This window comes from Carcharhinus amblyrhynchos, chromosome 20 (assembly GCF_965287045.1).
Source record: "Carcharhinus amblyrhynchos chromosome 20, sCarAmb.v2.hapA, whole genome shotgun sequence".
Lineage (NCBI taxonomy): Eukaryota > Metazoa > Chordata > Chondrichthyes > Carcharhiniformes > Carcharhinidae > Carcharhinus > Carcharhinus amblyrhynchos.
Window position 1 is genome coordinate 16,836,884 of NC_137343.1, and position 17,171 is coordinate 16,854,054.

The 17,171-nt window shown below is 43.9% G+C and overlaps 1 protein-coding gene across 3 annotated transcripts in view; it reads left to right on the forward strand.

Annotated features, from left to right (window-relative positions):
* Nucleotides 1-17,171, forward strand: part of smtnb (smoothelin b) — a 341,529-nt gene that overhangs the window by 296,749 nt on the left and 27,609 nt on the right. For all 3 annotated transcript variants that reach the window (XM_080208169.1, XM_080208168.1, XM_080208170.1), the window contains 5 exons: nt 1,002-1,064; nt 2,779-2,848; nt 4,446-4,610; nt 10,477-10,600; nt 12,005-12,156. In XM_080208169.1, the coding sequence (XP_080064295.1) occupies nt 1,002-1,064; nt 2,779-2,848; nt 4,446-4,610; nt 10,477-10,600; nt 12,005-12,156 (574 nt within the window). The remainder of the gene's footprint in view (nt 1-1,001; nt 1,065-2,778; nt 2,849-4,445; nt 4,611-10,476; nt 10,601-12,004; nt 12,157-17,171) is intronic.

Sequence of the window (17,171 nt, forward strand, 5' to 3'; positions counted from 1 at the left end):
GTGAAGACATTGTAAATGAGAACATTGCTGTCTGACAGATTAGCTGTGAGGCAACAAGGACTCTAGAATTTGGGGGAAATGAGATTGATAATGAACTAGAGAAAATAAGCTTGAAAATATTACCAGATAGATTAACGTGAGATTTCAGAATGTGAACTGCAAATTTAGTTTACACAGAGGATGATTCATGGCTGGAATGGATTATCAGAAAAAATGACTTAGACCACTGGACTCATGTAGGAAGCTAGGCACTATAATGTAAATAAAATAGAACTTTTATTCCAGAGAAGAGTATCAGATAGACTGAAAGACCTTCATCTCCACCTATCAAAAGGAATTCTAACAATTTCTATTTCCCATGGGGGCAATCTTAACAAAAAAATTTTAAGTGGTGGACAAATGTGAAAAGAAGAGAGAATCATTTCCATTTTCTGGGTGAGCTCTGAGACGCAATTGTATGGCATTTAGGAAAAAAAAAGAGCCCAAATGGGATTCTCACCAGCAGGGGAGTGGATGGAGTCCATTTACGCTGGGAAATTGGCTGCTGAGCTCTGGAGGTGCCATTGCACAGATGCCCCCATCTCCCCACTGTGAGATCTGTCACTCCCCCACAAACTCTCGGACATTGCCCCCACCCGATCAATCGGCAAAACAAGCCAATAAGATCGCCCTCATGTCTTTACAATATTAGAATCAATACACAGCACTCCACCTCATCTAATTCCTTCTTTCTCAATATCTCAGTGAAGGAACAATGTACTTTGCTTTGTCTTCTGTTCCTCTTTTAAGCTGCAAGCTTTTAAAACTGGAAATTGATGTCATTTCACTATCTCTCCTTGAATTACTTTTGTCTTCCATTTTTAAAGCCTGATGCGGTTGGGCTAAAGCCCTTTATCTATATTATTCAATTTTTAAAAAAAATGCTCCGTTAAGGTGGTGTTGGAATGATACTAATATCCTTGTAATATTCAGAACTACTGAAAATTATTCTCATCTTTTAGATGGTGGCAATAGAACTTTGCGAACTACAACTGTGGAGTCCAGCATTGTAAAGAAAACTGATGGTAAGTGGACTCAGTTGGACTAATGAAAACTCTAGAAACATGTTCAACTCTGCTGTATTTGAAATGGCAAGATCTTGAAATAGGACACGGCATTCAAATGAAAGAAAGTTTTTCCATATCTCTACTGGTAAGTGCACTGTCCAATATGGCATCCAGTTTCTCAAACAAGGATGATCCCAGGATTGATCTTCACTTTCGGTAAAGGGAACGATTGTGATGCTGTAGTTGACCTCAGAGCCCTTGGTTGGGAGGGGGAAAAATAGCCAGAGATGCTGCTCAGAATGCACAGTTCAGTGACCCCTGCCTAAAGGTACAAGTCTGAAAGGTCAGGCTTGGCTATGATGCACTCCACAAATAAATAGTCTGACAACCATTTCTGTTTTTGGATGATGTTGCCAAAGGTCAGCATGTATTTCTGAACTAGGGTCGTCACGGATAGATTCATGGCGGACACCATAAGTAAAAATGTGGGAGCATAAAGAGAAGATTTTTGCATACAATTAGGTAGATAAGAATGAAACCAGGTGAGAACAATGTCAGCTAGAAAACAATGGAGGACAATGGCATGGTCGGCCTTGTCAATGTGTGCAGAAAGAACAAGGAGGAAAAGTTTATCTTTGTTACAATCACATAGGATATCATTTGCCAATTTGATAAGAGCTGTTTCATTACTGTCACAGGGGAGAAAACCTCATTGGAGGGATTCAACCAGGAACTCCAAAAAAGATGGAAATAGATTTGGAAGGCAACGACCTTAGAGAGGAAGGGAATGTTATAAATGGAAGCAATAATTTCAATAGGTGCAAGAATGGTGGGTTCAAGGCTTAGTCTTCGAGGAAAGAATCATGATGGCAGATTTAAAGGAGAGAAAAATAACACCTCCTTTACAGAAAACCATTAACTTTAATGGCACTTTGACCCAGTGGGCTAGTGGATGGATCGAGGAAAGCGGCGGAGTCAGCTGATCAGATGATCTCATTCTGAGTGACAGAGAAGTCCATGAGCTCTGTGCATTTATTGGGTGAGGGTGGAGAAGACAGGGAAGAGGGGCTTAAGAAACAGTTTGCAGTAGGGAAATAACCAGGGATTATATTCGTATTCCAGGATGATGCTGGAATAATGGGTACTTTTAACACTCAACTGTGATCCAGCCAGATCTAACATTGAATGGCTAAACTAGGTATTTGCCATACCCATTCAATCTTCATTACTTGGACTCGAGGGAGTGGAGGTGAGGGCCACTATGAGAGAACAGAAAAGTGAGAGAGAGTAATGGCATGACTGAGGACTAGGGCATTCGAAGTGGAGGCAATTGTGCAGTTGAGTAAATTAGTAATTGTCGAAATATTGTGGTGAACAGTTGGGATTTTATAAGTATGATTGTAAATGAATTGGGAGATTTTTATCCAGGGATTTTCCACACCTCAAGTTTCATAATCCAAATTGCCAGGGATCTGGCAAACAGAAAACCAGACACCACAAAGTGCTAATCATGTATCTTGGAACAACTGGTTACCTAGTCACGGGGGTAGAGAAAAAGGATCAACTAATCATATAATCGTGAGTGTTAATAAGAAATTTTTAATCTATTTTCCTGACTCAGACAGCTACAAGAAATAACATTTATTTAATGCTTTTAACTTAAAAAATATCTAAGGCATTTTACAAGAGCATTATCAGACTAAATTTGACATCTTTGATTATATCTTAACAGGTGGATCAGCTGTTGTTCAGACCAAGTCATCCTTTAGCTCCAGCAGCACTTCATCCAAAAGAGTTGGCAGGTGAGAAGTGACTTTTATCTTCAGAATATAATGGTAAATATATTGATAACTTTTGATCTGTGAAAGATTGTGCCTGTAAATTGCTACAGTACAAGCTGTGCACTTCTTTTGAGAACCAGTTCAAAATTAGTACTGGCAGATGTCATCCTCACTCAGAATCCACAACATGTAGTTCCAGCAGGAAGGCCAGAATTGTGATCAGGTATAGGAACCTAACCAATTTTCCATTCTTCAGCCCTGGCATTCAGAGACCAATTGTAACCAATTTGACCAAAATAATTTAAACCAAGAATCAGACCAAAGAACATAAGAACATAAGAAATAGGAGCAGGAGTAGGCCATCCAGCCCTTCGAGCCTGCCCCGCCATTCAATAAGATCATGGCTGATCTGTCGCTGCTCAGTTCCACTTTCCCGCCCTCTCCCCATAACCCTTAATCCCCTCTCCTATCAAAAACCCATCAACCCGCGTCTTAAAAATATTTAGCGAGGCAGCCTCCACCACTTCAACGGGCAGAGAATTCCAGAGATTCACCACCCTTTGAGTGAAGAAGTTCCTCCTCAACTCCGTTCTAAACCGCCCCCCTTTTATCTTGAGGCTGTGCCCCCTAGTCCTATTGTCTTTTTTGAGCGGGAAGAGTCTTTCCACCTCTATCCTATCCATCCCATTCATCATCTTATACGTCTCAATGAGATCTCCTCTCATTCTTCTAAACTCTAACGAGTACAAGCCCAGTTTATTCAGCCTCTCCTCATAGCTCAACCCCCTCAACTCCGGTATCAGCCTAGTAAACCTCCTCTGCACTCCCTCCAAGGCCAAAATATCTTTGCGCAGGTGCGGCGCCCAAAAATGCACACAGTACTCCAGTTGCGGCCTCACCAATGCCCTATACAGCTGCAGCAAGACCTCCCTACTTTTATATTCAATCCCCTTCGCTATGAAGGCCAGCATCCCATTCGCCTTCCTGACCACCTGCTGCACCTGCAAGCTGGGTTTTTGCGAGTCATGCACAAAGACCCTGAGGTCCCTCTGCACCATCGCCTGCTGCAGTTTTTCGCCTCGTAAGTAATAGTCCTTCCTACCATTCTTCCTACCAAAGTGGACCACCTCACACTTGCCAACATTAAATTCCATTTGCCATTTCCTGGCCCATTCGCCCAGCCTATCTAGATCCTTCTGCAGACTCTCCACACCCTCCGCACAATTTGCCGTTCCCCCAATCTTGGTGTCATCAGCAAATTTCGACACTCTACACTCAGTTCCCTCCTCCAGATCATCTATATAAATGGTAAAAAGCTGAGGCCCCAGCACCGACCCCTGGGGCACTCCACTAGTCACCATCCGCCAATCCGAATAGCACCCGTTGACCCCCACTCTCTGCCTCCTATTTGACAACCAATCCTCTATCCACGCTAACACCCTACCCCCAACTCCATGTCCCTCGACCTTCTGCAATAACCTCTTGTGAGGCACTTTGTCAAACGCTTTCTGAAAATCTAGAAAGTATAACAATATGGTCGCTATAATTCAGCTACTCATTGGGATAACGTGATAAATCATCTGCATGTGGGAATTCTTTAATTTTATGGCTTTTCCAGTATTTTTGACAGAGAAGATGATGCACGGTCTAGCAGTTTGTCGGCACTTGAGAAGAAACAGGCTGAGAAGAGGAAGGAGGTGATGAGATCACAAACATTGCCACGCACTTCAGGAACACAAGCACGGAAGGCATTGATTGAGAAACTAGAAAAGGAAGGTGGAAGGTAGGACTCTCAGCAAGAAGTCTTTAAAATATGTTTTGCTGTATTTAATGTATAATGTTTGTAAAAGCAAGATACTGAAAATCTTATATGGTGCATTTTTATGCCCAACTCATCATTGTAGCATTATCTGAGGAAATTTTTATTAACTTTGTTGCAGAATTGATTTAATGGAGTTTATTGTTTAAAAATTGTTGGACATTTTTGAAAAGGCTAAATTTATTGTTCACCCCTCATTACCTTTGTAAAGGTGGTGATGAGTTGCCTTTTTGAGCCTCTGTCATTCTTAGATACATCCACAGTGCTATTAGTGAGAGTTCCAGGATTTTGACACAACATCAATGTAGGAACAGCAAAATATTTCCAAGTCAGGATGATTTATGACTTAGGGAGAACTTGCAGGTGGTGGTGTACCTGGGCATCTGCTGTTTTTGTTTTTCTAGTTGGTAGAAGTCTTGGGCTTGGAAAGTGCTGTCAAAGGAACCTGTTAAAGGCAAATGGTTGTAGCATATCATGTAGATGGTATACACTACCATGTGCAGAGGCAAAAGTTCTGCACAAATGAGTGGTTTGGAAGGTGCCTAGAGCTGGGGATACAGAGGGAGAAGAGTTTGTAAAGTGTGTGTTGGAAGGGTCCCTAGAGCAGTACGTAACTAGCCCGACTAGGGAGGGGGCTATACTGGATTTAGTGCTGGGAAATGAGCCAGGGCAGGTGGTTGAGGTTGAGGTAGGCGAACATGTGGCTAACAGTGACCACAAGTCCGTCTACTTTAGGATAAAAATGGAAAGGGATGAGTGCCGTCCGAAGCGGAGGGTTCTGAACTGGGGGAAGGCGAGCTATATTCGGATTAGGAGGGAGCTGAAGGACACTGATTGGGAGAGGTTGTTAGCTGGCAAGTCCACGGTTGGTAAGTGGGAGGTTTTTAAGGGCAAACTGAAACTGTTGCAGGAAAGGCATGTGCCGGTAAAGAGGAAGGATGGGAAAGGCAGGACTAGAGAGCCGTGGATTACAGGGGGTAACGAAGACTTGGTCAGGAAGAAGAGGGAGGCATATGTTAGGTCGAAACAACTGGGAACGGAGAGTGCGCTGGAAGAATATAGAGAGAGTAGGAGGGAGCTAAAAAAGGGAGTTAGAAGGGCGAAAAGAGGGCATGAAATGGCCTTGGCTGATAGGATTAAGGAAAATCCAAAAGCATTTTACTCTTATATTAGGAGCAAGAGAGTGGTTAGAGGGAAAATTGGTCCTCTTAGGGACAAAGGAGGGGAGCTATGTATCGAGACTGAGGAAATGGGGGAGATCCTGAATGAATAGTTTGCATCGGTATTCACGAAGGAGAGGGGTTTGGTGTCGTGTGGTGTCTTGGAGGGAGCTGTAGATCAGTGGAAGGAAATATCCATTACGAGGGAGGAAGTGCTAAGGTTTTTAGGTAGCATAAAAACAGATAAAGCTCCGGGGCCTGATGGTATTTATCCCAGGCTGCTTAGGGACGTGAAAGATGAAATTGCTGGGCCTCTGAGGCAAATCTTTGTCTCTTCTTTGGACACAGGTGAGGTCCCAGAAGACTGGAGGGTAGCTAATGTGGTACCGCTGTTTAAAAAGGGTAGTAGGGATAACCCTGGTAATTATAGACCAGTGAGTTTGACATCGGTGGTAGGAAAATTATTGGAAAAAATTCTTAGGGATAGCATGTATAAGCATTTGGAGCGTTGTGATCTGATTAGGGATACGCAACCTGGCTTTGTTCGGGGGAGGTCTTGCCTTACGAATCTGGTGGAATTCTTTGAGGAGGTGACAAAAATGGTTGACGATGGGTGAGCCGTTGATGTCATCTATATGGATTTCAGTAAGGCGTTTGACAAAGTCCCTCGCGGTAGGCTGGTAGAAAAGGTTAAGGCACATGGGATACAAGGACAGGTAGCTAGGTGGATCGAAAACTGGCTGGGAAATAGGAGACAGAGAGTAGTTGTCGAGGGGACCTTTTCTGGCTGGAGGCCAGTCACCAGTGGTGTGCTGCAGGGCTCAGTACTGGGACCTCTCCTCTTTGTAGTATATATAAACGACTTGGAAGAGGGCGTACGTGGTGTGATCAGCAAGTTTGCGGATGACACCAAGATGGTAGGATTGGCAGATACTGAGGAGGACTGTCAGGTGACACAGCAGGATATAGATAGGTTGGTATATTGGGCAGATAGATGGCAGATGGAATTTAATCCTGACAAATGCAAGGTGATGCATTTTGGAAGGAATAATGCAGGGAGGAGTTATGTGATAAAAGGTAGACCGATTAAGAGTATAGAGATACAGAGGGACCTGGGAGTGCAGGTGCACAACTCTCTGAAGGTGTCGACACAGGTAGAGAAGGTTGTGAAGAAAGCTTATGGAATGCTAGCCTTTATAGGAAGGGGTATAGAGTATAAGAGCTGCCGTCTAATGCTTCAGTTGTATAGAACGTTGGTTAGACCGCATTTGGAGTACTGCGTCCAGTTCTGGTCACCTTACTACTGGAAGGACGTGGAGACCCTGGAGAGGGTGCAGAGGAGGTTTACCAGGATGTTGCCTGGCATGGAAGGACTGAGTTACGAGGAAAGGTTGGAGAAACTGGGACTCTTCTCCTTAGAAAGACAGAGATTAAGGGGGGATATGATAGAGGTATATAAAATACTGAAGGGAATAGATAAAGTCAACAGTGGTAGGCTTTTCCCTAGATTGGGGACAATTACGAGAGGTCACGATCTAAGGGTGAGGGGGGAGAAGTATAATTTGGATATGAGAGGAAGGTTTTTCACGCAGAGGGTCGTGGGGGTATGGAACGCGCTATCGAGTAGGGTGGTGGAGGCAGGCACATTGGACTTGTTTAAGGTTTACTTAGACACATGAGTGAAGCAAGGATGGAGGGTTATAGTAGAAGGTATTAAGTAGGGTCAGAGCCTCGGGACGACACCGGAAATGTAGTATTACATGTTAACGTATTGTCTTTTTATTCCACAGGGTCGGTCCACCTTGTTGTCAAACGAGGGGCATGCACACGGTGGGTTGTGCGTGGGCTGCTCTTGGAAGTTCCGGGAGTGGCCTAGTACTTCGTGTCGTTGTGTGTGCTTAATCCTGGACTAGCAGATGGGCACCACAATAGCTCAGTGACTATCACTGCTAGCTGTGCAGATACATGGATTTGGGCCTGTGTCTGTGGGAGTTTGCGCATTCTCCCTGTGGTTGCGTGGGTTTCCTCCGGGCGCTCCGGTTTCCTCCTACACCCCAAAGATGTGCTCTTAGGCTGATTGGTGTACCAAATTGACACTATTCTCCCCTGAATCTGGCTACATTAGGGGTTCCACTCACATACACACAGGGCAGGGTAGGTGTGGGAAGATGCGGCGGCGCGGGCTCGTTGGGCCGAAGGGCCTGTTTCCCGTGCTGGGATGTTCTTTGTTTTTAAATGTAAGAATTGATTTGTTATGGGACTATAGACCCAAATTGGATGAACTAAAATAAGTTGTGATTTTCTTGCAAGTCGTTCAACCATTGTTTTTAATGCCTTGATTTCTTTATCAGTTTTATAGCAATTAATTATGTGAGTTGCAACTTTTGGGGCATGATTTTTTGGATGGCAGGGTTTCCTACCCAACCAAAGAGTGAGAAGGGAACGTGTCATCACAGATACTGGCTGTCCTGGAACCATTTAATAAGGAGCGTTCTGGGGTTGGGGGTAGGTGCAGTTGTAGGGTGGAGTCAGATATGCTACCACCCATGTGGATCAGTGTCATCTGCAAACTTGGCTGTACAGCTCTTCATTCCTTCATTTTTGTCATTAGTAAATGTGCTGAAAGATTGAGGGCCCAGCATTGATCCTTGGAGAACATCAGGTTGAACTTTCCCAGGTTCAAAGGCAAGGTAGTTGCAGGATATGAGAGAGAGCATAGAATGCAGCAGCAAAGAATTCAGCTTCCAGTTTTTCTTTATTCTGGATATATTTCTTTTCATAAGAACATAAGAAATAGGAGCAGGAGTAGGCCATCTAGCCCTTCGAGCCTGCCCCGTCATTCAATAAGATCATGGCTGATCTGTCGTGTCTCAGTTCCACATTCCCGCCCTCTCCCCATAACCCTCAATCCCCTTGCCTATCAAAAACCTATCAACCCGCGTCTTAAATATATTTAGCGAGGCAGCCTCCACCACTTCAACGGGCAGAGAATTCCAGACATTCACCACCCTTTGAGTGAAGAAGTTCCTCCTCAACTCTGTTCTAAACCGCCCCCCCTTTATCTTGAGGCTGTGCCCTCTAGTCCTACTGTCTTTTCTGAGCAGGAAGAGCCTCTCCACCTCTATCCTATCCATCCCATTCATCATCTTATATGTCTCAATGAGATCTCCCCTCATTCTTCTAAACTCTAATGAGCACAAGCCTAGTTTATTCAGCCTCTCCTCATAGTTCAACCCCCTCAACTCTGGTATCAGCCTAGTAAACCTCCTCTGCACTCCCTCCAAGGCCAAAATATCCTTGCGTAAGTGCCGCGACTGAAACTGCACACAGTACTCCAGCTGCGGCCTCACCAGTGCCCTGTACAGTTGCAGCAAGACCTCCCTACTTTTATATTCAATCCCCCTTGCTATGAAGGCCAGCATCCCATTCGCCTTCTTGATCACCTGCTGCACCTGCAGGCTGGGTTTTTGCGACTCATGCACAAGGACCCCGAGGTCCCTCTGCACCGTCACGTGCTGCAGTTTTTCGCCATGTAAGTAATAGTCCTTCCTACCATTATTCCTACCAAAGTGGACAACTTCACACTTGCCAACATTAAATTCCATTTGCCAGTTCCTGGCCCATTCGTCCAGCCTATCTAGATCCTTCTGCAGACTTTCCACACCCTCCGCACAATTTGCCGTTCCACCAATCTTGGTGTCATCAGCAAATTTCGACACCATACACTCGGTTCCCTCCTCCAGATCATCTATATAAATGGTAAATAGCTGAGGCCCCAGCACCGACCCCTGGGGCACTCCACTAGTCACCAACCGCCAATCTGAATAGCACCCATTGACCCCCACTCTCTGCCTCCTAACTGACAGCCAATCCTCTATCCACGCTAAAACCCTACCCCCAACTCCATGCCCCCTGACCTTCTGTAATGACCTCTTGTGCGGCACCTTATCAAAGGCCTTCTGAAAATCAAGAAAGACCACATCCACCGGCTCTCCTCTATCCACCGCCCTAGACACATCCTCATAGAACTCCAATAAATTGGTCAGACACGACTTCCCCTTAACGAAACCGTGCTGCGTCTGCTCTATCAAACAATTCTCCTCAAGGTGCCTCGCTATTTTCTCCTTGATCACGGATTCTAACATTTTACCTACAACAGATGTGAAACTAACCAGCCTGTAATTCCCTGCCTTTTGCCTGCCACCCTTGCCATTCATTAATGCATTTAGCATTGATAGGGCAGCAGAAAGATATATAAAAAAAAAGCCATTTGCGTACAAACGGCTCCCCCCCCAACACACACACACACACACACACACACACACACACACACACACAAAACACCAGGAGCTTTCTGTCAATCAGTGAAAACCCATTGGATCAGGATGAAGGGGGTGGTGATAGGGAGTGAAAGTCTGGCACTTCTGATAGAATTGACGCCGCAGAGAAAAATCTACAATCATACAGATATATTGTAATGAAATGTGGGGCAACGTATTCTAGCCTGTACTTTCCTCACGAGAACTATCAACTAGAGAAAATTGCTCGCATAGCAACTAGAGTAAGTCATCCCAAAAGAACTGTTGGTCTTTACCTATGTGTGTGTGAATATCAGTTACATTATTTTAGTTATTTGCAAGAACCAAAATTCTTTTCTTTGTATATTTCAGTCCTGGAAATCCAGCCATTGCCAGGGTGAAGGTGCAGAGGTCCTCAAGTTGTGGTGTGCCAAATGCTAACAGTATTAAGCAGATGCTGCTTGACTGGTGCAGAGCCAAGACACGTGGTTATGAGGTGAGCACACACACCCTCTATCTTTTCAGGGAAAGAAACTGTAGAATTTTTTTTTGTAGCTGTGGGAGAGAAATAATTCAACCTCACCTGTATCAGAAAAGTTTTTAAATGGATGGGGTTACAGGAGCTGGCCATTCAGGTTTTCTAGCTTGTTGAGTGAATCAGTCACTTCTGTCCAATATCCATTAGTACCTTCACTTAATGATCGATTAATCTCTGTCTTCCTATTTAATTCCTGAACTGCCTAACTCTAATTTTGGAATTGTCACCTCTTGTTCTGAATGGGATGGATAGGATAGAGGTGGAGAGACTCTTCCCGCTCAGAAAGGACAGTAGGACTAGGGGGCACAGCCTCAAGATAAAGGGGGGGCGGTTTAGAACAGAATTGAGGAGGAACTTCTTCACTCAAAGGGTGGTGAATCTCTGGAATTCTCTGCCCGTTGAAGTGGTGGAGGCTGCCTCGCTAAATATTTTTAAGACGCGGGTTGATGGGTTTTTGATAAGCGAGGGGATTAAGGGTTATGGGGAGAGGGCGGGAATGTGGAACTGAGCCACGACAGATCAGCCATGATCTTATTGAATGGCGGGGCAGGCTAGATGGCCTACTCCTGCTCCTATTTCTTATGTTCTGTATTCCCCCAGCAATTGTTCATTTGTGTCTATTCTGTCAGATCCTTTCATCATTTTTCTTTGATTCAATACAAGTATCGGGCTCATTATCTCTTGCTTTAACCTGTTTAAGTTAACATTGTCAGTAAAACAAGAGAATGTCATACAAACTTACTTAAACCTAATAACGGAACAAGAGTTTGAAAATGACACAAGTATTAATTTTATTCAATATTGAATATTGTTTGCACCTTTTTAAAATGGATGATGACACTAGGTTCTTTATTTTTAATACCAAACGTAATGGCATAAAATCAGAGAACTGTATTCTTTGACATTCTGTAGTTCACTGCATTGCTATTGCAAGAAATCCTTACTGTTGGTGACCCATAAAATAATAAAAATGACAATTTAAAAATTTATTTGTCATTATGTATGGTATTTTGGAGGAAGAGACAATGGCTGGTTCAAAAGTTATTGATCTGTTATGTTTCAATAGTTTTATTATTTTAATTTTGCTTTATTTAGATTTCTTTCTTTAGTTCCTTCTCAGCCATTTTATGTGATTGTATAGCTAGATAAGCTTTTTAAATAATAATTGCTGATATTTATATTACCTGCAATTTGTAACAGTTTGATTTTAAACAGAGCCAAATGGCAGAACTACCTCTGAAGATAATTGTGTTCCATTGTCAATTTTGAAAGAGTATTAAATCATGAGATGTATTACATTACCCATCTCAGAACAGTTAACTCCCTGTTCAAGTCACTCTAATATTTTGCTTTGTCCGTCAGCATGTCACCATCCAGAACTTCTCCTCCAGCTGGAGTGATGGGATGGCATTCTGTGCTCTGGTGCATAACTTCTTCCCTGATGCCTTTGATTACTCACAACTGAATCCTAGCAACCGTCGACATAACTTCGAGGTGGCGTTCCAAATGGCTGAGTAGGTACCATTTCTAGATCTTTATGTGCTTTGTATTTTCTTGGCTTTAATAGAGTAATGCTTCTTGCAGCAATTATTGAACATTTAATTACAGAGAGTGCTACATTTGAAAAGTGTGATAGCAGTATAACGACTCACAAAATAATGAACTATATTGCATTTTGGGTTCTAAAATGCAACTAAGTTGAAAAGAAGAATGAGTATCATGTTTTCCCTAAAAAAAACAAGATGCTCCATAACAATATTAATGTGAGGAGCTTGCTAATAAGTGTATGTGGAATCAAGGAACTGAGTATCCATCTTCCTGTGCAATAATCTTACTCATTTTTGAAGCTGTACATTTTCTCTCAAATATCATTGGCCTCATGGTAATACTATTTTTATTTTAAGATTGTGAAACAAATCTTTAAAGTTAAAAAAGTAGTTTATTTATTAATGACATGAACACTGCAATAAAGTTACTGTGAAATTCTCCCTCACTGCCACACTCTGGCATCTGTTTGGGTCAATATACCTAACCAGCATGTCTTTCAGAATGTGGGAGGAAACCGGAGCACCTGGAGGAAACCCACGCAGATACAGGGAGAACATGCAAACTCGACACAGACAATAACCTCAGCCAGGAATCAAACCCAGGACCCTGGTGCTGTGAAGCATCAGTGCTAACCACTGTATTACCGTGCTGCTCAAATTTTGAGCTTAGGTGTTGGTATCTTCGATATTTTTTTAAATGCTTTAAGCAAGAGTCATCTAAAAACTGAAATAAGTTTTCAGTGAAACTAAGTAATCCATCTGCCTATGCAGCTTCAACCTCATTTACATATAAGAAAGGAAGCATTAATTTGTTGATTTCTGACAAATTGACATCTATTGTGCATTCTGTACTCACTGAGTTAGCAGCTATAAAATAAATGAGTAATTGATATTGGTGTGGATTAGTACCTATGTGGATGCAAGCCTGGACCCAGATTTTCATCCCCAGATTGGGTATGCTGAGATGGAAGAATTCCCAGCTCTGCAAATTCGACCTTTAAAAATGTCTGCCCACTGTTTTGGATTTTCAGTTGGGGGTGGGGAAAGCTAAAATAGGAGGCTTGCAGATGGATGACCCCACAAGTGGAGAGGGTTCGGAGGCAGCAGTGCGTGTCAGGCAATTTAGACACATTTAAGAAGCACCTACTTGGGTTTGCCAGTTTGGTGAATGCAGTATTGAAGGTGACATTGTGAAGTGATCAGGTGAGTGCCAAAGCTATAAATGTTGTCCAACTGTTAGGTAATCTTGGAATGGATGGCTCACTGTGGGTTTCTGAATGGAAGTACTGAGTGGATTCCCAAGACGCAACCATGAAAATTGTCTTGCCACCACAACTTGATGCAGAGAATATACATTGATTGAGTAAGCCAACTTGATTCAGTGGCTGACGAAACAACATTGCCATGCTCATCTTCCCATCCATTGGCTCTACTTCTCTGGATGTACCCACACTTTGGAACCTTGGCTAGGACTCTCATATTTGCACAGTGTAGTGATGTAACAATCTGAATAAGATAGAATAAGCTAGTTGGGCTATCAGTTCTCCTTGAGCACAGCATGCCATCTTGGAGTGACAGCCACAACATACATTGCAACAGGTGGTACGTCCAGATTACTTCTCTCAACTACACTGTTAAGAATATTTGTAAATGCAGAGATGTACATGGTTAGTGCATGTAAGCATATAAAAGCAAATTAGAGCAAGGTTTTTTAAGTTGCTGATGTCCCTTCTCACCATACGTTTTCATTAATTACTTAACTAAGTCATAGAATGTCACACACTGGAGGGACGGGACCAGCTGCCCATGTTTGTCCAACAGGGTCCTGATGGAGGAGGTGCAATGGCAAAAGGATAGCTAAAGTGCGAGACATGGCAGATACAATCCTTAATGCTGAAGCACAAGATTTTGTGAGCTGCTCATTTAGGTGTGTGCAAAACAAATGTGAATAGGCATTATGATGCACAGATGCATTGAATAGCATTATCTTTGCATGCACTATATATGAGGATGACAAAAATTCATATCGTGTTTGCAGAACAACAGGGCAGAGAATTCAAAGGCGATGGCTTGGACTGAGGGAAGGAGAGCCAACCTGAGGCCTATGTGCTCCTGAAGATCACTGGGTGCTATGTTTTGGTGATGGTCAATCTCCAGTAGCAGGTGATAAAGGAGGTGTTGAGATTTCCTTGGCACATGGTGGAGATCATATTCTTACTTTGATGAGCACGATGGGCCATTGACATGAAAGGGAATGCGACGATGGGGTTGAGTCATGTGGACAGAGTAGGAATGGTTGCGGCAATGCATGCATTTGTGCGCTTTTACCTGGAGAAGGGCTGCACTCAATATTTCGCACAGGTCTGCTGGCTCTCGCCTGACCCAGATCCTTCAGGCATCAGGAGGAGGAAGGGATATCTCAGAAAGCAGTGTTATGTCATATTAGTCCACATCCCACCAACTCAGATAGAGGAATTTTGAATGGTTGTAGTGCATGTTTAGAGTCAGTGGCACATGGTGAAAGTCACCGCACCAGAGTATAGGAGAAGGTGTCAGAGACATCTGTACACAATCCCCTTGAAGGAGGGTGGAAAGCTGTGATGATGCTCTAGTGGGCAGTTACCCCTCCTGAGTACAGATGGTACAATTCTCATTACAGAGAAGGCTCAGATCTGCAGAGATGGGCTGAACACTTTGAAGCCGTCCTCAACCGACCATCATCTATTAAGTATGAGGCAATAGACAGGATTCCCCAGGTTGATCTCAACAGCGCCATGGATGACCCACCGGTAGTAGCCGAAGTCACGAAAGCTGTCAACCAGCTATCCATTGGCAAAGCCCCAGGGGCAGATGCCATACCCGCAGAGATCTACAAAGCTGCTGGTCCTGTACTTATAAAGAAGCTCACCGAGTTGTTCCAGACCTTTTGGAAGTAAGGATCCATTCCTCAGGAACTTAAAGATGATTCCATCGTACACCTCTACAAGAGGAAGGGCAATCGGCAAGTATGCGACAATCACCGAGGAATCTCACTGCTCTCCATCACAGGAAAAACCCTTGCAAGAGTCCTGTTAAATTGTCAGGTCACTCATCTGGAGGCGGTCCTGCTTCCAGAGTCACCGTGCGGCTTCTGCAAAGGTTGCGGGACTATTGACATGATTTTTGCTGCGTGCCGACTTCAGGAGAAGTGTGAGGTGCACAATCGCAAGCTCTACATAATCTTTGTTGACCTCGCAAAAGCCTTCAATACTGTCAGCCGACAAGGCCTGTGGAGGATCATGTCAAAGTTCGGCTGCCCCCCCAAATTCATTCTGATGATATGCCAGTTCTATGATGGCATGATGGCCAGAATACTGGATGGCAGAGAATCCTCTGAGGCATTCCCAGTCACCAATGGCATCAAACAGGGCTGTGTGCTTGCACCCACACTGTTCAGCATGATGTTTACTGCCATGCTGAATGATGCCTTCCAGGACAGTGTTGCTGGAATCAGCCTCAAGTAGAATGGATGGGAAACTCTTCAACCTGAGGAGACTTCAAGCTGTTACCAAAGTGAAGGAGATTGTTCTGAGAGACTTCCTCTTTGCTGATGATAGTATGGACAAGTTTTCCGCAGCTTGTGACAACTTTGGACTCATCATCAACATTAAAAAGACGGAAGTCATGTACCAGCCTGCTCCTCATGCATCGTGCACAGAACCCATAATCACAATCAAAGGGCAGAAACTACAGGCAGTGGACCAGTTTATTTATCTTGGCAGCACCCTCTCCCAAGCTGTGACTATTGATACAGAAGTTAATTGCAGAATAGCAAAGGCAAGTTCTGCTTTTGGTAGACTGCGCTCCACTGTATGGGAACATCGACTGTGTATCGAAGGCTCAATCATTTCCACGTGACTTGTCTTCGCAGAATATTACGCATCAGATGGCAAGACAAAGTATCTGATACTGAAGTTCTCTCCAGAGCAAGTCTATCATCAGTCCACATACTGCTGATGAGGGCACAGACCCGTTGGGCAGGTCATGTCATTCGTATGCCAGACGAGCGCATACCCAAGCAGCTCCTTTTTGGGGAACTCTCTGCTGGAAGACGCTTGCATGGAGGGCAGAAGAAACGTTACAAAGACACACTCAAGGCCTCCCTGAAATTGCTTGATATAGACACAACCACCTGGGAAATGCTAGCGCAAGACTGCCCTACCTGGCGCTGCCTCATCCACAAGGGCTGTCAAGTTTACGAAGCAAGGTGCATTGCTGAAGCATAACTTAAGCGCGAGCTGCGCAAGCCCAGAGCCACCAGCGCAACAACTACCGTGCCTACACAAGTCTGTCCAATATGTGCCAGGACAATCCGTGCCCAAATTGGCCTGGTCAGTCATCTTCAGACACATCGCATCCAGCCTCAGAATGACTAATGGTGTCATGGTCCTCATCGACAACGATGGACGAATAACATGGGGAGTCCAGTTGAGTTTTGGTCAATGGTAACAGCAAGGATGTTGACAGTGGGGAATTCAGTGATGGTAACATTGTTGAATGTCAAAGGATGGTGATTAAAGTCTCCCTTATTGGGGAGGATCGTTGCCTGGCATTTGTGTGGCATGAATGTTACTTGCCACTTGTCAGTCCAAACCTTGCTATGTTCAGATGTTGTTGCATTTGAACATGTCCTGCTTCTCCTGGGTCTCTGGATTACTAGTGCAGTGACAATACCACCATATCACTGCCTCCCCATAATGAATTTCTTGAGAGACTGTGGTGTCAAGGTACAGGGATCTTTATGTGGAGGTATATTGTCAGAGTCATGTGGAAATGTTTCACAAGCGCACAGGAGAGTAGTGAGTATCACAGTGCTGAAGAACTTCAGTTTTGTTGCTGGGCTGATTCTTCGATGTTTCCATACACCACTGTATGAAACATATAGAGGTACAGCTGACTTGCTTACACAGTGCACAGGAGCATTTTAAATGCAAAGACTGAAT